General features: G+C 29.5%; 3 protein-coding genes across 4 annotated transcripts; all 3 read left to right on the forward strand.

Annotated features, from left to right (window-relative positions):
* The first annotated feature begins 5,430 nt into the window (after nt 1-5,430).
* LOC115722971 (uncharacterized) lies at nt 5,431-11,397 on the forward strand. The gene is made up of 6 exons (XM_030652362.2): nt 5,431-6,658; nt 9,744-9,799; nt 9,889-10,119; nt 10,224-10,512; nt 10,624-10,820; nt 10,915-11,397. Exons 1-6 carry the CDS (start codon nt 5,714-5,716, stop codon nt 11,066-11,068), a joined length of 1,872 nt encoding a protein of 623 aa, XP_030508222.2. The 5' UTR covers nt 5,431-5,713; the 3' UTR covers nt 11,069-11,397.
* A 642-nt stretch (nt 11,398-12,039) lies between these two features.
* LOC115723128 (uncharacterized) lies at nt 12,040-13,558 on the forward strand. The gene is made up of 3 exons (XM_030652556.2): nt 12,040-12,210; nt 12,639-12,952; nt 13,376-13,558. Exons 2-3 carry the CDS (start codon nt 12,667-12,669, stop codon nt 13,453-13,455), a joined length of 366 nt encoding a protein of 121 aa, XP_030508416.2. The 5' UTR covers nt 12,040-12,210; nt 12,639-12,666; the 3' UTR covers nt 13,456-13,558.
* A 3,786-nt stretch (nt 13,559-17,344) lies between these two features.
* LOC115721863 (uncharacterized) lies at nt 17,345-22,393 on the forward strand. 2 transcript variants are annotated; one of them, XM_061104156.1, is made up of 5 exons: nt 17,345-17,806; nt 18,296-18,418; nt 19,225-19,324; nt 21,667-21,779; nt 22,111-22,393. In XM_061104156.1, exons 1-5 carry the CDS (start codon nt 17,465-17,467, stop codon nt 22,297-22,299), a joined length of 867 nt encoding a protein of 288 aa, XP_060960139.1. In that variant the 5' UTR covers nt 17,345-17,464; the 3' UTR covers nt 22,300-22,393. The 2 variants fall into 2 exon arrangements, with proteins under 2 accessions (XP_060960139.1, XP_030506815.2); XM_030650955.2 differs by having other exon boundaries at nt 17,348-17,806; nt 21,664-21,779.
* Nucleotides 22,394-23,386: the final 993 nt, after the last annotated feature.

Here is a 23,386-nt window from a genome sequence, read left to right on the forward strand (position 1 = left end):
AGAAACGGTCTTCACTTGTCGCAGGGGAGATTTACTTGCTCATCGCATATAATCGATATGCGCGGTGAGTATTAACTTCTCTCGATCTCGCTTATCTTTTGACCATACCAAACATAGTTATGTTACTAGACCCTTATCACGATCGCATCCTCTCACAAGTTTGAATCATGCAAGGTTGGCTCTACAAGGGCCATATATATTGTCACGTCATCCTTTTCTATCAAGAATTGAATCCACATGTTCACTTCTCACGAGACTGTACTCGTATTTCAAGACAAAAAATTCACACTATAACATTAACAAATTTATTTTTTGTGCAATTTAACAAGGGGTATATATAAATTCTTAGTTGAATAATGATGTTGTTTTAAAATTAGCTTTAGGGTCAGTTTATTACAATTGTGAGTTGTTAAGATTTATTATAATGACAATGTTTTAATCTGTTAGTTTTGATGGTATAACTACCCTCATTGTACCATTTCTATCCTAACGACAGATTCCAATGATAACTTGTTAACACCTTTTTCTAATATATAACTTCCTTTACAAATACGTGGGTCATGACTACCTCTATATTAGATTTTGAATGAGCATCTTTTTATACGTATCATATTTAGTGCTCACGTATATATTGATGAGGGTGGTACTATTAAATAATTAAATAAGTAAATAATAATTGAAAAAATCTGAAAATCTCACAATAAATGCATATTAAATAATCAAGTATATATATATTTGAGTTGGTCAATTTGTATTTTGTAACGTCATCTTCATCTACCATAAACAAATGGAGTGTTTCAATATCTGCTCTCTCCAATTTGGGTTGAAGAAGTTAATTTTCCACTTTTCACATTTCCATATGCCAAAGAACTAAGTAATATTATGAAACTTTCCTTACTAGACTAACAATATATATTCTTATAATAGTTACAATTTGAAAAAGTAAGCAAATTTTATGAACTATATAGTCCTTTGGTTTATGATATTCCTTCATTTGAAAGCATTAAAAATAGTGAGAAATATCAATGGTCAATTCTTCCCAATTAGGCCAAGTCCATCATAATTCTAACTATAAACTCTAAAATTTGACCTAGTTGAGTTAATCGTTGATTTGGCACTAAAAATGTGGAGCTAATCACTTTTAGGTTCAAAGTCACAACAACTCCACGTAATCAAAATCAATACAACCCAATAATACTCCTATATATCATCATTTCCACCACTACTTCTAATAAAAAAAATATTTTTTAATTATATTTATATATGTGCTTTAATCTATTGCTTTATATAAGAAAATAAATACATGTATCCTCCCTAACTTCCAAATGTTATTATTATCCTAAAAAAAAACTTCCAAATGTTATTCCCTTCTATTATTTTTGGTATAATAATAATAACATAATTATATAGTAATAAAATATATAAAAATGTATTTATCACATATTTTTTTTAAAAAAATATATATGATAATAAAATTAAATTATGTAATTTTTTTAGTATTGCATATTATTATATTGTAACAAAAATAAATAAATATATTAGATCATGCAAATATATACAGCAGTATTAGATATATTGTAGTACTGAAAATTAATATATCTTAGTAATAAAATTATATACTACAAAGAAATTATAACAACACTAAATTAATACTCAAAAAATATATATATCATGCTAACAAAATTATATATACCAATATTAAAATATGAATACATACCAAAAAAATTATATATAATAAAATAGAAACTAAGTATCATACTAAATAAATGATATATGACAAACAACAAAAATTATATACCATAAAAGAAAACGTATATACCTACAATAAAAAATAAAAAAAAATAATATAATATTATTAAAAAAAAATTATTTATATCATATAAACAAAATTATATATCACTTTTATGTATACTAAAATAAAAAATAAAATAAAATGATATACAATACAATAAAACTTATATACCATATAACATAAAATATATACCTTACAATAGAAATATATATATAATAATAACAACAAATAAAAATAAAAATATATAAGATGCTAATAAAATTATATATCATGTCAACAAAAGTACAATAAAAAATAGAACTTAAATATTATTTAAAAAAATTATATACCGTATAGCAAAAAATACATATACCATTAACCAAAACATATATACAAATAATAATAATAATAAAAATATAGATTACTAATATATATATATATACTATACTATACTAACCAAATTATATACCATAATTAAAATGTATAAATACCACGACCATTGTATATAATAAATAAAAACTAATTAAATATTATTTAAAATAATTAATTATAAAATCAAAAAATATAAAAATAATAATTAAATATATGTAGCATGACAATAAAATTATATACATACATTAAAATATTTTTATTATGCTAATAAAATTATATACCACTATTATACATATCATAATAAAAAATAAATATCATCTAAAAAGAATAATATACTATACAACAAAATAGAAATATACCTACAACAAAATCTATATACCAACAACCCAAAACAACTCATAAAAAATTAAAAAAACTGACATAACTTTTAAATAAAAAAGATTTTAACAAAACTAATATAGATATACCATAATGTTTAAATAATTTGCTTCTAATTCTAAAAAAAAAAATTAATGATTTTGAAATGATTTAGGATCATTTGATATATTTTTTTAAAATAAGGATATAAACTAACATAGTCCTATGATTTGAGGCAATTTACTATAATTTTCCTAAAAAATAAGAGAAAATTTCATTAGATGGTTAATTCAGACAAGTTAGTTATTACAAATAAGAAAAGTTCAAAAATTAATACAAATCTCATCAATAGATGATCTTTGATGAGTAATACAAAAATGAATGTGTTTTGCTAATTTTTAACTATCCAAACATTTTAATGAAAATTTCTCACTAACAAATTTTTATATTATAGTTATCTATATAGAATAATATTACTTGTTCATGTTATAGAATGAGAATGGTAATTGATTGGTTTAATTTATTTTTAGAACAGTAAAAAAACTTAGTATTGATAAAAAATTTGGTAAAAATAGTATAATAGAAGTATATAAAAGTAAATTTATTTTTTATATATTTTTTTTTGAAATTAAACTCTTACTTATATTAATTACATAAGCATATAGTTATAATGATTATTCATATAATTAAATAGCATATGAAGAATTACATTATAAATTTTTTAAAATCCAACAAAACATAATAGTAATTCTTTGTGGTAAATTAAGCTTAGAATAACTATTTGGATTTTCAAAAAATAAATTAAGGCCACTTGTGTAAGTGGAGATGCACATTTTTTTTCGTGGGATGGAGCGCCTGCTGTTTCCTCGTCTAAATGGAAAATAGGGCGGGTGCGAGAATTACTTTTTGTCCCTAAATATTAAATGGGACGGGAACGGAGATCACACTCCCGGCCTCGACAGGACTCATTTAGTTTTTTATTTTGTATTTCTAATAATTTTTTATAATTTATAATTTGTATTTGCATTTTTTTTAATATATTAATATTCTTTTTATGAATTTTAAATTGCGTTTTTAGATAATTATTAATTTATTGAATAATAAATCATATGTAATATTTAATTTTTATGTAGTTTAATATTTTTAAATATTTAAATTTTTATTATTAATTTTTGGTGGTATTTGGTAATACTTTTTTAATTAGTTTTCTGTTTTTAAAATTAGAAAAGTGAAAATATTTTTTAAAAACATATTTTATGAAACTGTTTTTATTTTTTGATTTTTTAAGTGAGAATCAAAATTTTAAAAACAAAAGAAAATCACTTTCAATATTTTTTTAAACAATTTTTTAAATTAATATTTAAGACTTCGACCAGACCCGGATCAAAATCTCTCCCCAAGTCTAAATAATATCAAAAAATAAAAATAAACTTTACAGAATACACTTTTGTTTTCTATTTTCAAAATTGAAAAACAAAAATTGTTACAGAACGCATTTTTATTTTTCAAAAACAAAATTCTTAAAAATAAAAATTTTACTTTCGTTTTGTGATTAAAAAATTAGAAAATAAAAATATTATCAAACGACACCTTAAATTTATTTTTTTTATAAGGAATTCTTTGTCTCGTTCCCGCATCTATGAGGGGGTCGCTACATTCTCAATAAAAAATAAATGAGAATGAGAATTAAAATTCTTAACGGAAATAGGGTGGAGAATATTTTCCGCTAATTTTTCACGCCGTATGCATTCATACTTGTAAGTTGCATAGTTATTTTTGATCTTGTACACTAGCTCTTACCGTGTCAATAGCACCAATTACAAATCAAATCAAACCAAACCAAGTATTCTCTCTTTCCCTACATCAACGCCATTGAATTGAATCACTCATCTCATGAATTTTGCCACTTTAATTCTACCAGAAAAGACCCCATTTTTTTTTTTCTGAAAGGGCCCCAAATTTTCATTCTATATATCTTGTTTTATTTTATTCTTCTTTTACTAAAATTTCCTAATTACTCATTCATTCTTTCATTTTCATTTTCAGAGATGTGTCCATTTGTTTCACTAAATGCAATGCAATAATATTCAAACAATAAACCCCACCACAAAGGTCCACCTGTTACAACATAACAAAACATTCTTCCAAAAAATAGTATATCTTTATATCAATAATAATATATCAACGACAATTATATGATCATAATGGTTTGTTTCCAAGTACTGAATCCCAAATCAAATGCATACCCCGATTTATTAAAAAATATACATCGTTTTAACGCTAATTAGTATTTTTGCGGAACTATTACCACCACTAAAATAGTCTAGTAGTTTTAATTATCTCTATGTTTCATCCATACATATATAATTTTTAAGATTTCCTTCCTTTTCTTTTTTAACAACTTTTTTATTTATAATTTTACACTTAATAGTTATATATTTTTTAAAATCACTTAATAATTTAATGAGATATTTACAGTAAAATTCTTTTCACATTTATAATTATTATACATATGACCTTAATAAAAAAAGTAACAATAAAGTATGCTAAGTGCTAAATTAAAAACACGTGGCGATATATTCTTTAGCTTATTTAATGTATAGTCTAATAATATATCTCCACGTATTTCTAAGTTGACAGTTAATGATCAAAAAAAATATAAGTTTTACAACAATCAACAAAATTATACAGTATTTTTAGTGTCACTTTAATTAAAATTATATGTGGAACAATTATAAATATTAAAAGAATTTGTTAGTAAATATTCTTGATTTAGTTTTAGAAAGAAAAATCACCAAAAAATATAACAAAAACTAGCAGGAGATTTTTGTAAATTTGGATTTGCTTAATATTATTTAATAATAATAATAAGGGTAATAATAACAATTATTTGCGCATAAGACGGTAAGATGAAGTGAAGTGTGGGCACAAAATATGGGCCGGCGAGGCACAATTTAGGCCCATTAGTAACAAAACAGTCAAAACGTCTGGTACTACTAGTACTGGATTTGACCTCTTCCCTTTGTCAAAACTTAAACCCTTTCAAATCAAAGATCCTTGTTTTTTTCCATAAAACCTCCTCCGATATCATCGTCTCTCCTATTCTATTCTCCCCTTGCTTTCTTCGCTTCTACCATACTTTGTCCTTTTCTTCCTCACTCACTCATATTATATAGAATCGTTTCTGAGCTCTTTACTTTACATTCTCTGAAAATGGATTCTTCACCGATCAATGTTCTCAAAACAGAGGACCAATCCCTCGGACAAGAAGGAAACAAGTTTTCCGATTCTAATTCTGAAAAATCCCTGGAATTTGAATCGGAGAAGATGAGCGATGCGAAAATGATTTGCGATGTTGAGATTCTCCAGCCTCATTCTCTGCTCCCGAAGCCCGAGGCACCACCGGGGCTTCTTGACTCTCCTTCGGTAAAGAACGACATCGTTTTGGATCATTTACCGCTGGAGAATTTCTCCGTCGATATTCCAGCGATTGGGAAATTTATCAGGGAGAGAAGCAATAGTTTCTCGGCTGCAATCGCTAAGAAGCTCTCGTCGTTTAAAGAAAATCTCGATGAACCGAAGTCGCCGGCGATGTCTGAGTTTAACATATCTGGACTTAGAGTTGTTGTGAAGCTGAAGAACGACGACAATAAAAAAGACAAGGAAGTCATCAAAGGCAGGATCAGCTTCTTCTCGAGGTCTAATTGTCGTGATTGTACTGCCGTCCGGCAATTTTTCAGGGAGAAGGGGCTGAAATTCGTGGAAATTAACATCGACGTGTACCCTAGGAGAGAGAAGGAGCTCGTTGAAAGAACGGGGAGCTCGTCAGTGCCTCAGATTTTCTTCAACGAGAAGCTTTTCGGAGGTTTGGTCGCACTGAACTCACTGAGAAACAGCGGAGATTTCGATCGGAGACTACGGGAAATGGTAGCATCAAAGTGTCCCGACGACGCACCGTCACCGCCGGTGTACGGATTCGACGATGATCCCGAGGAAGAGGAAGAATCGACGGAGGAGATTGTCTGGATCGTAAGGGTTTTGAGGCAGAGATTGCCGATTCAGGACCGTCTGATGAAGATGAAGATTGTTAAGAACTGTTTCGCCGGGTGTGAGATGGTCGAAGCTCTCATCCACCACTTGGACTGTGGCCGTAAAAAGGTACGCCCACTGAAATCTTATCCTCTGTGTCGCGGGTGTACCGTAACTTATGGTGTCGCTTTCTGAATCCGATTTGTTTTGTTGACCAATTTGATTTTGATTGCTTTAAAGTCAGTAGTCCATTCGTTACGGTGTACCGCGAAAGATTGGAATATTTTCGGGAGTGGACACGTCATCTTATCTATGCTTGTTCTTTTGTCAGTTAGAAAGAAAAGGCGATTTTTGAATGTTCTTTCTAACGGTGTAGTTAAGTTTTATTAATTATTTTAATATTTAAAATATAGATATTTTAGGTACCTATTGAGGAGTAAATTATAAACTTAGCAAAAACATTAATGATGAGGACCATGCAGGAGAAATGATAACCAGCCATAATAAATCATTTTTTAGAATAAAAAATTAAATTAAAAATAATATATTTTTGTTAATTTGGTTACCAGATTCAACCTACTTGAAATGTATAGGTATTAGATGCTATGAAATTAGTTAGGGAATTAGCTTATACTCCTAGGATATATTGGTGTGGTCCCAGATTGAGGACTCATATATATATATATATGGATATTTTATGATCTGATATATTTTGTAAGAATTTAAACAACAAAAAAAGTTGATGAGTATGCTGTGAATAGATTTTGGGACGATGATTACATTCACGGGTAGGTGTCAGTGAAATTATCGTTAAGAGCGTGTACGTGGGGACCATATTTGTTCATTTGTTGGACTCGTGTAATGTAACCGTTCTTGATTTGGCACTTTGTGTTGCTTGGTTTTTTTTCAATGACTTTTTATATATGGCACATAATTTTTTTTTGCTAAAGAAATAAATTATATGGCACATAATTTGTATATGCATATTTTCTGTACCAATTTTGTATATGCATATTATTAACGACATTTGTTTTCGGAAAGTAGCACATTAACGCCATTTGAATGACTAATTCTTTGATTTTTTTTTTTTTTAAAAAAAAGACTAATTCTTTAATTCATTCTCTAGCTAAGTTTATGGATAGTGCAAAAGTGTGATGATGAGACTTGGTTTTTCTTTTTTTTTTTTTTTTGAAATCAACTTGGTTTTTTAATTGGAACAGTTTTATTCTTGGTGCATATTTACTTAACTTTTCGCCTTTTTATGATTTTTTTTAGTTTGAAATATAATATATATAGATTTGACACCAAATTAGTTGTATGCCATATCTGAAATATAATAAATATATAGATAGATAGATTTGACACCAAATTGTTTATATATTTGTGATGGCTTATGTGAATAGGAAAGACCTATTTGAGAAAGAAAAAAATTAAGTGTCAACGATAAAAATCAAAGGTAAAGGAAGATCACCATCATTCTTTCTTATTGATGGACAAATTTTGTTATGGTCAAATAATACCTTTACTTGATTATTGTATATCCATTATCCAGATATTAGAATTTTAATTGTTTTAGTTTCTAGTATATAGGATATGAGATTAATTTCTTTACAAGCACGATTTCTTTTTCTTTTTTGTATATCTTTTTTACTCGCTTTTTTTCTTTTTCTTTTGCTGTAGTTTTAAAATTGAATTGAAATAGTTTATATTTTGCCATTTAAGGCACTAGAAAAAAGATATAGTGAATAAAATTATAATTTCCTTTGCAGTGAAACATTAATAGTAAGACACTCAAACTGGCGAGATTTATATTGCAATTAGTTGTTTTGCTTCCATAAGTCAAGTTACATCATATAGATATATACATATATATTTTAATTAGTACAAAAGTCTACGGATCTCTTAAAGATGGATAATATATTCCGGTATGTATGTTCATAAAACGTCATTTTTATTTATTTTAAGTCTTAAAAGAAATATTATTAATTGGTGGGCCATTTTGGATATATATGTTCATACCTTTGTCTGCATTGCATGACCCATGAAGCTATGAGTTTAGTTTACACGGTTCCGTAATGAAATCTATTCAAAGGGCCCCATAATATCATTATCATTGAAAGCAAGTATATAACATTTTGTGAGTAGTTGTCCACATCCTCTGCAGATTCCACCACTCTTTGTTTAAGTAGGCTGCACGTAAAGCTTTTGACCCTAATTTATCTTATCGATCTATTCTAATTAACCTTTTTATCTTTTAATATATGTTATTTACATTTTTTTAATTTTATTTTATAAAATCATGAATTTCTACAACTGAGTTAGCCATTGGGATGTATGCAATTCTCTTGTCATTGAAACTAATATTTAAGTATATAGATTGTTTCAAAAATGACATGAGAAATGTTTCGTTGACATGGGCTTTCATATTGGGTTTGTTTAAATGGCCAGACTTTCGCTTTTCTATCAGCCATGATATCTATTGCCTTTTAAGTACAGGAATATGTGGACTTTGAGAAAGGGGATATTACTCAATTGGGCTCAATTATAAATTGTGCAGCCAGGGGATAAGATCATACTACTTTCTGCTTTCTAAAACTTCTATTAGCTCATCACAAATCTTTATAACTTCATTAAAAATCTATAACGTCAAAAGATTCTGAAATGTGCCTTTCTTTTTGTTAATTATTATATACATGTATAAATATGTTAATTATTATATACATGAAAAATATGTTAATTATTACATACATGTCTAAATATAAAATATTTATGTGTGGAGCATGGTTGGGATTAGGCACAAATGTTAACTCAAAGCAAATTTTTTGTTTTGGCCCTGTTTTGTCTGTGTGGTGTTGTCTTTGGGAATGGAGGCAGAAGCTAAGATCAAGGAGGGCCTAAAGATTATAAAAAAAATGAAAGGGGTCAAATACATAATCGTTTAGAAAAATATGCATTTTAATATAAATTTTAAAGTTTATAACCAAAGCTTTTTGTAACCACATGATCCCCTTTTTGTAACCAAAGCTTATAGATTTTTAGTGTTATAAATACTGCATACTGAAATCTTTATTTATTAAAGTAGGAGCAGCGTTTGGCTTCCTCAAATGTAAAAACTTAACTTATTTTGCTTGATTATAACTTGTAAGAGTCTCATTTATGTCTTTTATTACATTTTATCGTTTTGAAATTAAATTTTATGCTACAACACCTGCAGGCTGTTCAGATTGGAAAGCAGCTTGCCAAAAAGCACTTCATCCATCACGTCTTTGGGTAAGAAAATTTCTCCTGCCCTGGAAGTCATTCTTTAGAGACTAAACATTCAGTAGTCATTCATGTTTCTCTGTTACATATTTATGCAGAGAAAATGATTTTGAAGATGGAAACCATTTCTACCGCTTCCTTGAACATGAACCGTTTATTCCCAAATGCTTCAACTTCCGGGGATCGACAAATGATGATCAGCCCAAGCCTGCAGCCCAAGTTGGTGAAAAGCTCACCAAAATTATGTCTGCAATACTTGAGGCCTATGCTTCTGATGACAGACGCAGTGTTGATTATATTGGCATAAGCAACAGTGAGGAATTCCGGAGGTGAGATTTTTAATTATGTTTCCTTTTTCCTTTGTAATAAAATAAATATCATATTGACAATTCTTTAAACTTGTCTTCCTTTTTTCTTTCTCTCCTGATATCAGATATGTAAACTTAACCCAAGGGCTGCACCGGATAAACCTTGTAGACCTCACAACCGAACAGAGGCTAGCCTTCTTCCTTAACTTGTACAATGCCATGGTGATCCATGCAGTCATAAGGTCAGGAAGCCCAGAAGGAATAATGGATAGGAAATTCTTCTCCGAGTTCCAATACATAGTCGGTGGACATCCCTATTCACTTAGTACCATAAAAAATGGAATTATAAGAAACAACCGCAGGCCTCCTTATTCCTTGGTTAAGCCTTTTGGTTCCGGAGACAATCGTTTAGAGGTAAAAACAACATTTACCAGCATCATTATACATTATGATTTTCTATTTTAAAATGTTTGTAGATTCGGGATATATGTACTCATGCCATGTTTACTATTTTTAAAATTTTAGCTTGTTCTTCCTAAAGTAAATCCTTTGATTCACTTTGGACTATGTGATGGGACGAAGTCAAGCCCCACAGTTAAGTTCTTCTCACCTCAAGGAATCGAAACTGAATTAAGAACCGCCGCAAGAGAATTCTTTCAGGGTATTGGAATGGAGGTTGATTTGGATAAGAGAACGGTTCATCTCACCCGAATCATCAAGTGGTAAGCAAATTTTTTTCATTAATTTCATCATTATATCAACACAGAAATGAATAATAAAGTTATGTTAATCTTGGCATAATGTCTTGTGTTTCAGGTTCAGCTCTGATTTTGGACAAGAGAAAGAAATCTTGAAGTGGCTTATGAGTTACTTGAATGCAACTAAAGCTGGTCTTTTGTCGCATCTTCTAAGTGATGGAGGCCCTGTTAGTATTTCATACAAGGATTATGATTGGTCTGTGAACTCTTAAAAAAAAGATGCCCACCACCTAGTTTGATGTCGTTGCTGTGGCATTTAGACGGGAAAATGTTGTATATAATTACTGAAATTTTGAGAACTTATATTATTAAGTCATGAAAAGGGTTTGATTTTTAAGTCAACAAGTTTGTTAATTTGTTGAATTGGAATTTATATATATAGGTCAAGTGTTTGAGGATGGAAGCTTATAACATCCAAAAAGAAAATGTAAATGGGGTGGGATGTGTTTCCCTAGTAATTGACTAATTGTGTCCTAAAATGAGGATTATGTATGTTCATATATATAAAATTTGATAATAGCATTCCCTCTTGGATGCATAAGTGTAATGTTTGTTTGATATCTATACTTTATTTTCTTTCTGAATATATCTAAAGTTCATTAAGCTAGATAGGACATTGTGTCTTATGAATCTTCCTATTGTAGTAAACATACCCAAAAGTGATTAGGTCATTAACAAGCTTGTCAAACCAGTCTCAACTTGCCCTTTAAAATGGCATTGTTTCACCACTGGATTAAATGTTTATGAGAAACCAAAACCAAGTAGTTGATAAAAACCCCACTTACATCCAATTGGATGTCTTCCATCACGATTCATGTGGAGCAACTAAAGACAAAGTAGCATTTTAGTTTAAAGCACCTAATCCTTGCAGTTTTCAATTGGATGAGCATTGGTTGAAGCAATGTTGTTTTGGGGTGGACTATTAGTTGATGATTCACCCAATAAGGTTCATGCTGTTGGATGATTCATTTTGTTGCTACTAAAGAAATTAAGATGTTGCATATGTTACATAACAATGAGTCAAACCAAATTATAAGACTACTATAGCAATTCAATTTTCAACAAAATTACATTACAAATAATTAATTTCCTTTCAAAAAAAAATAGTCATGTTTTTTACTCTTATATTTTTTTATTATTATTTTAATTCTGATAAAGTAACAACCCAACTAGTTTAACGGTCAAGATTGAAGAAACCGTTATCCTAATCTTTTCTTCTAGTCTAATTATTTCAGCCCATATTATTGTGTGGGTTCAAAACCATTTCAATGAAGTGATAAGCAACAACAAGACTCAAGACTATTCTTTGCTGTATTTCCTTAGCTGCAAGACTGATTTCCTGAAATTCCTCCTGGTGAGCTTTCTTCTATCTAGATTCCTATATGAGATTCTATCAACCCTAAATTCTCTTAAATTTCCTAATCTGTACAAATCTAACTTGTTTTGTTTCGTCTCCAAATGTCAATTCTAGTTTAGTTCTTTCAATTTGTTAGTGGCTTGAAGTTTTTGAGGATTCCTTTTCCAGTTTCCTATATTCATGTGTGTAGTTATCTTAGTTATTCTTTGTGTCACAAAATTTGGGGATTTTTCACATAATTAGTAAAAGGAATGATTTTTTTTTGCTTCTTTCTCAGTCATCTACAAACCCTTTTTCTTTTTATATGATTAAACTAGATATAACAGTAGATTTGTAGTATTGTGTGCCAAACATGGTTTTTTTCAAATGCATATGTTTGGTATTATTATCTTATTAAAAAAGGGTATTTTTTTTTCCTATTACAGATCTTACTTTGACATTGGTTTGGTGGGTATGTCAACCAGACGAAGGAGTATTCAATATAGCCTTCTCCATAATGATGATGATTATAATGATAATGGTAATGATATTGGAGGAGAACATGAGAGTGGGTTTGATTATTACTCTCCAAAAGGCTGTGATAAAATCCCTTGGAAATCCATAGCTCTGGCTCTTTTCTTGCTCTTTCTTGGCTCAATCCTTCTTTTTCTTTCTTTCTTCATTTTTACTGGTCATATGGGTGGAGAGAGGTCTCAAGCCTATGGCCTCTTAACACTTGGCATTCTAACCTTCCTCCCAGGTATCAAACCAAACACTTTACTAAGTCACTTGTCTAATCATTCTAACTAAGTCTTTACTTTTGTAGATTTGTACATTATGTCTGTCTTGTCAAAAAGATATTAGAAAGTAATTCAAACAAAGAATTACTGTAGTTTAAAGTGGTATTCTTAGCTCAACAAGTTTCACTGTAGTGGAATGTTATATGGCTTGCAATCTTTATTAATTAATCAATCTTAAATACATGAGCTCAGTTATACAACAATGGAGATTAAAACTCCTTTGCAAAACTGAGACAAAGTTTTGTCCAAGAACTGAAAATGAACTAAACAAATCCCAATTAGCTGATTTTGCTGCTGATGTGGCAAATGTCTAACTAACTAAACTAACTTCCACAATAGTATTTATGTATAAAAGTTGGTCTGAGTGAAATTTTGGTGAACAGGGTTTTACGAGACAAGGATTGCATATTATGCATACAGAGGTGCCAATGGATATCGTTTTGCTTCCATCCCTGATTATTAGGCCTTTAATCACACTTCCTTTCTCTTATAGTAATATGTAATTTGTAAATTTATCTTTCCCACTTTTAGTTTTCATTAGTCTTTCTAATGTTTTTTCTTTTTCACCCTTTGTTTTGTATTTATTTTTTATTTTTCCCAAAGCTACAAAATATGATAGAGAAACTAAACCAAAAAGAAGTGGTCAAGAAAAAAAAAAAACCCGCACTAAATCTGCATAGTACAAAAGAGTCTAAAACTTGGGTAACTAGGGTGAAGTGAAGTTTTTATTGGTATATTTAAATAAATTTTTAAATAAAAAAATAATAATTTAATAATTTGGACTAATTAAGAACTGTCATGCAACTTAAGTAATTATGCCGTTAAATATTCTGGGATGAGCGGCGATGTCCCTCACTTCCGTCCCATCCCAATTAGTGAAATTTACATGAAATATGGGATTTCATAACAAAGTTAGAAAAATATGGCATTTTTAGGTTTGCCACTCTTCTATGGCATTTTTTCACATTTAAAATTTTTTATGGTATTTGATATGCCATATTTTTATAAACTTATTATCCAATCTCATATTTTATGTTTTTGTTTTTAGCTTAATTAGTTTTATTTATTTTTTAATTTATTTTACACTTAGATTTTAGGGTTTCTTTTTATTTAAAAAATTTACACCAAATAGTACATTTTTTTTCAAACATTACATTTTTAATTTGACAAGAACATTTTACTTTTATACTTTTATTAATTGAAACTTCAAAAAGTTTTTTTTTTGTCTTTTTTATATATTTTTTAGTCAATTTTGGCTCTCTTTTTTCTTTTCAACTTTTAAGTCAGTTCCTACTTTTTTTTTTCTTTCTTTCGCTTATCTCTCTCTATTTTTTTTTTCTAATTTCTCTTTGTGTCTCTTTTTTTTTTTAATTTTTTTTCTCAACCTAATTTTTTTCTCTTAATATATATAATAAGTGTACATTTTTATATTTCATTTTTTTTTTTACAAAAATTAAACTTGTTTTTTTATTTAAACTACTATTTTTTTTTTTGTTAAAAACTAATTATTCCATTAAAAACAGCAGAAAAAAAAAACCAGTTTCATCAACATCATCCTGAAAATAAAAAAAACAATATAAAAAATCATAATCTAAAAAGAATCCAAACTTTAAAAACTAGTTTCATCAACATTGAAAGAAACTAATAATTTCATTTAAAGAATACAAAAAATAGTTTCATCAACAAGATAATGAAAAAAATTACAATCTAAAGACGATACTAACTTTAAAAACCAGATTCATCAATATTAAAAGAAACGAATTATTTCATTAAAAGAGGCAAAAAAAAAAATAGTTTCATCAATAACATAATAAAAAATACACAATGCCTAATAACTAAACTTTTACAAATTAACGATACTAAATTTAAAAACCAGTTTCGAACATATAAATTTTATCTCAATACCTAATAATCAAACTTTTAACTTCATTCTTTATTTTGGCATTTAATTTTTTATTTGCTTGCTCAAAAATTAGAGTTAATTTAAACATACAATATGCAACAAATATAACAAAGAGAATCATAAATTAAAATCAAAGAGAAAAAAAAGAAACAAAGAAAATTAAAGAGACAAAAGTGCAATAAAAACCATAAAAGAATAACAAAAAAAAAAACAGTGGAATGTGAGAAACCAGTTAGTAAAACAACCAAAATAAAAACAAACAAATAAAAACCAGTTTCTTGAAATAAATTAATAAAAAATTGAATAAAACTCAATTATGAACAACAATAAAAAAAAATAGTTATAAAAACTAGTTACTTAAAAAAACCAGTTATGAAAATAATAAAATAATATGTGTGTCAGAAACTGATTAATTAAAATAAAATAAAAATTGTTGTTCAAATATCATACAATAATAAAACTGGTTTTATACAAACTAAAAAATATATAATAATATCATAAAAATTGAGCAACCCCATTACAGAACAGTTAAAACCTGTGAAATCAGATTCAACATGTGAAACCAGTTTTGACGTTATAAAAAATCATAACAAAATACAAATGTTAATAATAAAGTTAATTGAAACCAGTTTCATCAGACAATCAAATAAAAACATACACACACAAATATACAAAAAAAAAATACTAATCACAAATATAATCAAAACAACACATAATGCCTACCAATAATTTAATAACAAAATATAAGTGTAAGTTTCCAACCTAGAAACAAAATAATAAAAAAAATAACTTGAAAAAAAATTCTAATAACATAATGAAACTATTTTTTTTTATTTTTTTAATGAAATTAATAGTTTCTTTCAATGTTGATGAAACTGATTTTTAAAGTTTATATTATCTTTAGATTATAATTTTTTATATTATTTTTTCTTCAGGATGATGTTGATGAAACTAGTTTTTTTTTTCTGCTTCTTTTAATGAAAAAATTAGTTTTTAACAAAAAAACAAAGAAAAAAAAAATAGTAGTTTAAATAAAAAAAAACAAGTTTAATTTCTGTAAAAAAAAATAATATCTATAGTTGAGATCATTTTTTATTTATTTTAGTATTTTATTTTTTTAAAAAAAGAAAAAATAAATAAAAAGAAACACAAATTTAAAGTTTTTTATGGCATTCCTCAAGACTTTTTCCCATATTTGTAAGTTTTTTAAAAAAATGCCATATTTAGTGTAATTAAGTTTTTATGCCATATATATCAAAACTTATCTTTATTTTCCCATATTTTTGTAAATAGCCCTACCCTCCCAATTAAGAACCCCTATACTTACCTGTATAGGATAAGGCGGTTAAATTACCATCTCTACTCCTTCCCATGGTACCTTCCACCCCCAACCGTGGAGTGGTCAGAAAACAAAGCCAAACTTCATGTAGCACCACCGGAGAGATCACATATTTTAGAATGCTTGATTTGGAATTATTGTAAGTTTTATTTTTCTGAGTTAGTTTTATAAAAATATAAGGAATTTATTGAAAATGCCTCTTTTATTTATCAATTAACTAAATTTACCTCTAATTTTATATTTAATTGAAATATACCTCTTTTTATATGTGTTGTACCCAAAATACCCTGACATAAGGGAGTCACGTGTAGAGTATATTAAGGTGATAGGGGTAAAATCGGTAAAGTGTTTAAAAAAGAGATAAAAATAGTAAACTTTAAAAAAGAAAGTAAAAATAAAAGAGAATAATAATATAAAAAGGATATAGAGTCTAATTTACTTTTTTTTTAAGAAAAACTTACAAAAATACTAGAATTTTGGTTAATTTTTACAAAAATACTATCACACAGAAATTTTTTCAAAAATACTGTGTTTTTATAAAATACCAGTAAAACACAAAGCAGAACAACTCAAACACAACAGTAGAACATTAGTAAAATACCAGTAGAACACCAGTGAAAACTTAACATAGTATACTGCAGTATGAAACTTATTAAAAAACACAATACAAAAGTAAAAAATACCGTCTGACAGTATTTTTGTAAGAAAATAGCAAAAGTTAGTATACTATGTAAATTTCTCTTTTTTTAAAGGGTGGAAAGAAGAGGAAATTACACTTTATACTATTTTTATATTGTCCTCTTTTATTTTTATCCTCTTTTTTAAAGTCTATCATTTTTAACTCTTTTCTTAAACATTGTACCAATTTGCCCATGTCACTTCAAGATACTCTCCATGTGACTCTCTTATATCAGGGTATTTTGGGTATAATACATTTAAAAAGATGTATGTTTGAAATAAATATAAAATTAGAGGTAAATTTAATTAATTAATTAATAAAAGTAGTATTTTTCAACTTACCCGTGGAAAGAAAGCCTCCCCTCCCAATAATTATCTATTGGGCCAAAGCCCATTATGTTACATAACTAGATGGATCGGTCCAATAATTAGTTTCCCTCCTCTTTTTCCCGCCAAAGAAAAAACAGAAAAAGAAGAAAAAGGCACCGATTGGATTGAATTTGATTTCGCAGAAGAAAATCAATTCAATTCATAGTTTGATACAATCTGAAAATGGAGAAGGATACGGCAGCTCCGACGGGTTGCTACAAGTGCGGCCGACCTGGTCACTGGTCCCGCGACTGTCCCTCAGCCCCTTCTTCCAACAATTCAAATCCCGATCTTCCTCCTTCTTCCAAATCCAAAACCCCCTTCACTTCTGGATCTGGCTCTGGCTCTGGACCTGCTGCTTTTAGAACGGGATTCACCGACAAACCTGCGGCTAAACCCAAGAAGGTTTCGGCTCCGAGGACAAGGCCCAAGCTCACCCCTCAGCTATTTCTTTCCGACGATGGTCTCGGCTATGTCCTTCGTCACTTCCCTCGCTCCTTTAAGTATCGCGGACGCGGTCACGAGGTTTTTCCCTCTTTCAATTTCACGCTATTTGAAATTGGGTTTTCATTGAAACTTATGTGCTTTATTACTGTTCAAGCAGTTGTCTTTAATCTTGAATCTTAAATTTTAGGTTTAGTTTGTTTGATCATACGTAAGTAGCAACTTTTGATCGTCACTTTTATTTTGAACATTAGTGATTGACACACTCGCCCACCTAACTTGAGATAGCCTCCATTAGCATGAAACTCATTCAGATAGATTTTTAGTTCGTTTAATTTCATTTAAATGGAGTGAAAGAGTGACCTTTTGAGTTGAGTTTGACCAGTCTTGGAATCCAAGGCCTGCCTAAGCTATTACTTCATTTGATAATCAAACCTAATAGACTGTGGTAGACTTTGTTTTTAAATAATTTAAATTTCTCCGTTGAAGTAAAAGGAATAAGGTAACTGTCTGATTTGAATTTTAGTTGCTGAATGCCTGAATCTTCTTGTTGTTGATTCTGTATTGCAGGTTGGTGATTTGGGGAGCCTAATTGGGATGTATAGTGATTGGCACTCTCGTTTGATTCCCTATTTTCCATTTGATCAGTTCGTTAATAAGGTGGAACAAGTTGCAACTACGAAACATGTAAAGGTGATGAAGTCTTAATATTTTCCCTATTTGGTTACACGATTCATTTGTTTTTTTTTTCAGAGCGTGTTTAATGTGTTCTCAAAACTCATTTTCAAGGCTCACAGAGAATTTAAATTCCATCTTCACTTATTTAGTTGCTTCTGCTTTTAATGATTGCAAGTCATATTCTGAGCTCTCTCGTTTAATCTTCAATGCTCTCTAGTTACTATGATATAGTACTTATCAACCTGAGGTTTGGGGTTGATTTCTTCTGTGGACTTGTCTGGAAAATAGGCTTGAGTTTTTCTTCCTTCTCTATATTATTGTTGGACTGGATATTCAAATGTTCACTTTTCTACAGGCCAGGAAGCTAAACAATTTAGCCTAAAATAGAAAGAAAAAAAAATAATAAATAAATAAAATAAATAAATAAATAAAGCAAAGGGCTAATGATAGTTATATTCTGCAATTTAGGTGGCTGAGAATGGTATTAAATCCTGCAATTTAAGTGATTGAAATTTGTAAATGTGCTTCTGTAACATTTTTTGAGAAACTTGTTTACCCAATTTTGTTTTGATTTAAACATTTTAGTTTTACCTGAAACCTTATACTATATGATTTCTTTCTGTAGCATTATAGTAAATAAAACCTTTTATCTATCTGTATAGCAGCTTCTCCTTTTAAATATTGTGGATGGTATAAATTTTCCTTTCATGCATCATAATCCGTTCTAGGATATCTTTTTACATGCTACTTACCTTTCATTTAGCTTTAATTTATATATTTGTCTGTGTGTGCTCACACAATAATTCTCTTTTGTCAAGTAGACATGTCTTAGAGAACTAAGAGAGAGAGTTGCAAATGGAGGTGACCCAGCAAAATTGCACGAACCGCCAGTTGACAAAGAAGCTCAGCATGATACGGAAGGTATTCTTTTATCCTTCTCATAATATGGAACACTTCATAATGCTAGACATGAAAAATGAAAAGGGGAAACAGTGAGGAAAAGAGGGGAAGAGAGAAATAGAAAAGAATAAGAGAGTAAATTAGTTGATGAATTCATAGCAGTTCATAGCTAGTCATATATATTTAGCTCACCTAGTAAACTAGCGCCTTTGAATTCTCACATAATATAAGATCACTAATAAAAATTCCAAGATGGTAGGTTAGTAGGAGTATTGCTTTGTAAATTTACTCCTAAAATAATTACAAATTAGATTTATGATCCCAGTATCTACTGATTATTGATTTCAGAATTATTGATACCAAGATTATTGCTTGTATGTATTTGATGGAATCAAGACTGTATTTTATATTTTTTTTTTATCATCTAGCCCGGCGTTAAAAAACAAACATATAATACCTTGCAATGTATGATGGCAATACTTGAGCAAGATTTCTCTCATGAAATTCCATTTTCTCTCAGCTAAGTGAATATGAATTTATTAATTACTTGTTTATCGTTATTGACAAGAGTAATAAAGCTGATTTAATTTGTGAATCCTTTGCATTTTTTGGGATCTAAAATCTGGCCTTAAATTTTTTCAGCTTTTTTATTAAACAGATAGAACGTTGAGCTTATGATAGATCTCCAATGAGGTTCACTTATGTGAGAAGAGGGATAACTAACTAATATCTAAGTTGTTATTAGCTTAGTGTGTTAGTGGTTATGTTCTGTTAGGAGTTGTATTGTAGGTTGTTATGTTTCTTTTAGAGCAGTAGTTAGTTTGAGTATAAGTAGTTGGTTTTCAGTGGGAAAGTAATTAGTTTTAGACTCTTGGGAGATTTCGCTATCTTGAATTGGCTTCTCTAATTGAGGCTAGGGTTTGAGAAATAAAGAGAGTTTTCTGGTGTTGTTTGTGAGTGTGCTTGGCTGATATTTTGAGAGTTCCTATTAGCTTAAATTAGGTATGTTTTTCTTTCTTGGATGGTAGATGACCCTTTTCTTCTCCATTGAGCTTTCTCTTTTTTGAGTCAGGTTACTTTTTCAGAAATAAAATTAACCACTTTTTCAGAAATAAAATTAACTTATTACATCTCCAAATGGTCTTTTTTAACAGTCATGCTTTGATTCTGTAGTAGCACCAATCTAAACCATTAGCCGCCCCCAAATTTTTGGAAAACGGAATTGGGTACTGAGGCATTTTCCCTTAGTCCCACGAGGCGTATCAAGGCGTACACCTCAAGAATAGGAAGAAAAACATCATAAAATATCATAAAATTTAGAACAAACAACACATAATTTCATAACAAAGTCATAAAATTCATGAAAGTTACTTGTTAAGTCTTAAAAATAAAGATGAGCATGGTAACGAAAGAGAGAGAGAGGTTTTGTATATCAACACTTGGTAGTAAGATGATGATCCATAAATTTGTCATGGTATTTCGTTACTTTTGTGCTCTGTAAAGAGTTTTGGGGCTGGATTTAGGTGTTTTACCAGATCAAGTTAATGTAGATGGAGATTATTGAAGTTCTATTTCTTGATTTCTTTATTTTCCATCTGGTTGGTGTAAACGTTGAACCAATAAATGTGTTAAGCTGTAGGAAGGTAAAAATAGTTCATGGGATAAACAGCCAAGTCAATGTTAATTTTTAATTTGTAATCATAAACTAAATTCATAAAAGGTTCATTTTCAAACAAAAAATGGTTGAAGCTCTAAACATTTAAAGAGGACATATACGCATGAGGTTGATGAGGACTGAGGAGGGAGGAACTCGACTGAGAAGGAGAGAGATGAGAGAAGCCGTATGAGAGGGTTAGGGTTTTAGGGCTATATTTTCCTATCATTCTCTATTAGTAATCTGTTTAAAAGACAGTCATTTAAAAGTCTGAAAACAGCTATTAGAAAAGCTTTAGAAAAGGCCCAAATCAGCCCACAAAACAACAGCCCTAGCACAAAAAAACTGCCCACTGTTGAGGCGTGCACCTCATGCGCCTTAGTGCACATCATCTCAGAGGTGTGCGCCTCATGAGTGTGAGGCGTATGCCGCAATGACAGCAGCTGAGGCATAGCCTCAAATTTTTTTTACCACCTCGCCTCGAGGTGCATATGCCTCAAAATGAAACTTAGCATTTTGAACAAGCATAGATACATGATAGCGAAACTCCAAACATTCAAACCTAAACTGGATCCATCTGAACTTAGATTTCACTTGCTTTTTTTGTTACCTGATATACTTAAAATTTATCAACATGTTAGACATGGAACAAATAATATTGAGGGTTCCCTAGTTGAATGCTGACTGATTCTTCCAATATCTGTAGAAGCCATGAATCCTGAAGAGGTACAGCATCAAAAGGAAGCATCCACTTCAAAGAACCATGATGATGACAGTATACAGGAGGACATGTTTCGGGATATTTTTGATAATGCTGTTGAAGTACGTATATTTTCTTCTGTAAAATTATTGAAATTGTCTTTTTATTTTAGTTGCTTCATAATTATGTCAGAAAGTGCTTGTGAGTGCTCTGCTTTTACTGAATAAAACTACTTGGTACTTTCCATTTAAAGATAGGATCTTGAATATCTTGAACATTACTTTTTTGTTTTTCAATAAAGTTATTGTAGATATGATGTCTTACTTGAGATTTGAAGCTGACATGATTAGTGAAACTTCCATATGTAATATCTTATGCTTGGTTTTTGATTGGGAGTAATTTCTTTTCGATTATCACATAATGATTGTTTTGTTCCTTGTTATCTATTTGTAGGAACCTTCCCAGAACTTACACCATGAGATAGTTTCTGCAAAAGAATTACCAAACCAAGTTCCCAAAGACAATGCTAGTAACTCCAAAGAAAATGAGATCACAGAAGAACAGAAAGCCCGAATGGAGGCTAACAGACTCAAAGCACTCGAGAAAGCGGCTGCGCGGGCCCGCTCATTGCAGGTCACATAACTGTTCATTTCATTTTGTTATAAGGTTTTGCACCAACAGACAACTATATTTCTTTCTAGTCCATATGACAACTGCAGTTGAATTTCCCATCAAATTTAACTATTTTCAAATTCAAACATTAGCCAATTTTGTTAGCAACCAACTAGTCCTTAGCTACTTCACTTAAACTTACCAAAAAGTAATAACAAGGTGGTGATACATGTAAGATGGTGTATGGTGTTTGGTTGGGAGGAATGAAAACACAAACATAAGAACGGAATGAAATTATTTTAGTATTTTAAAATGCAACTAAATAAAAAGTTTCTATTTCATTTCATTACCTCTAACCAATTGCTTTCCAAGTTAATAAGATTGTTATTAGGTATTTGGGCTGCCAGTCAAACTGCTCCAACAAATTCTACTCCTAAAGAAGAGTAACGTTCAATTGTTTGGTTTAGTGTTGAATTTAATTTGGAAAAAAGACATTCATATTAAAAGAACCGACCTAAAGTATGGACTTTTTGTTGGAGAATATTTGGCATTTGAGTATAAGTTTGGTAAATTAAATAAATTTACAAAATTCTTGGTGCCATTTAAAGGCAGTATTAAGTATTTGTTAGAATATATAATCGTATTTTCATAATGTCACATATATTTGACCACTATCAAAAATGGCAAGCTGATTCATTTTTTTTTTTCTTTTTCTGTTTTACAATGGCGTCAACTATAAAAACAATAACCAAGGTTTTATTAATAGTCATGAACATTATTAGTATAAAATAAGAAAATGCTGATTGTTGACTATTATTATTGTAAATAATTCTTCTTCAATATCTGACTTTTGTGGTCATGCTTTGCTACCTCTGCTCTAACTGACCTTAATTCTTTTTCATTGAAAATTCTAATTTCTTTTTTATTATTCCTATTTGGACTATGGTTTGAATGAAACTAAGTGCACATGAAGTATAAACAAATCTAACAAAATTTTATTGAATAAATTATTATTCTACTTTTTGGAAAATAAAAATAAAAATAAATAATCAACATTGTTTAATGCTCTAGCAACGTAACGATTCTCACCTAACGATATCGATATCTAATGGGATCT

This window comes from Cannabis sativa, chromosome 9 (genome assembly GCF_029168945.1).
Source record: "Cannabis sativa cultivar Pink pepper isolate KNU-18-1 chromosome 9, ASM2916894v1, whole genome shotgun sequence".
Taxonomy (NCBI): Eukaryota; Viridiplantae; Streptophyta; class Magnoliopsida; order Rosales; family Cannabaceae; genus Cannabis; species Cannabis sativa.

What these genes read in the sequence shown, in the direction of transcription:
- LOC115723128 (XM_030652556.2), top strand. Translation starts at nt 12,667, where the DNA reads ATGTCAACCAGACGAAGGAGTATTCAATATAGCCTTCTCCATAATGAT. An exon ending in CATTCTAACCTTCCTCCCAG is followed by an intron (nt 12,953 to 13,375) that starts GTATCAAACCAA and finishes TTTGGTGAACAG; the next exon opens with GGTTTTACGAGACAAGGATT.
- LOC115722971 (XM_030652362.2), top strand. Translation starts at nt 5,714, where the DNA reads ATGGATTCTTCACCGATCAATGTTCTCAAAACAGAGGACCAATCCCTC. An exon ending in CCGGAGACAATCGTTTAGAG is followed by an intron (nt 10,513 to 10,623) that starts GTAAAAACAACA and finishes TTAAAATTTTAG; the next exon opens with CTTGTTCTTCCTAAAGTAAA. An exon ending in CTCACCCGAATCATCAAGTG is followed by an intron (nt 10,821 to 10,914) that starts GTAAGCAAATTT and finishes CTTGTGTTTCAG; the next exon opens with GTTCAGCTCTGATTTTGGAC.
- LOC115721863 (XM_030650955.2), top strand. Translation starts at nt 17,465, where the DNA reads ATGGAGAAGGATACGGCAGCTCCGACGGGTTGCTACAAGTGCGGCCGA. An exon ending in CAACTACGAAACATGTAAAG is followed by an intron (nt 18,419 to 19,224) that starts GTGATGAAGTCT and finishes TTTGTCAAGTAG; the next exon opens with ACATGTCTTAGAGAACTAAG. An exon ending in AGCTCAGCATGATACGGAAG is followed by an intron (nt 19,325 to 21,663) that starts GTATTCTTTTAT and finishes CAATATCTGTAG; the next exon opens with AAGCCATGAATCCTGAAGAG.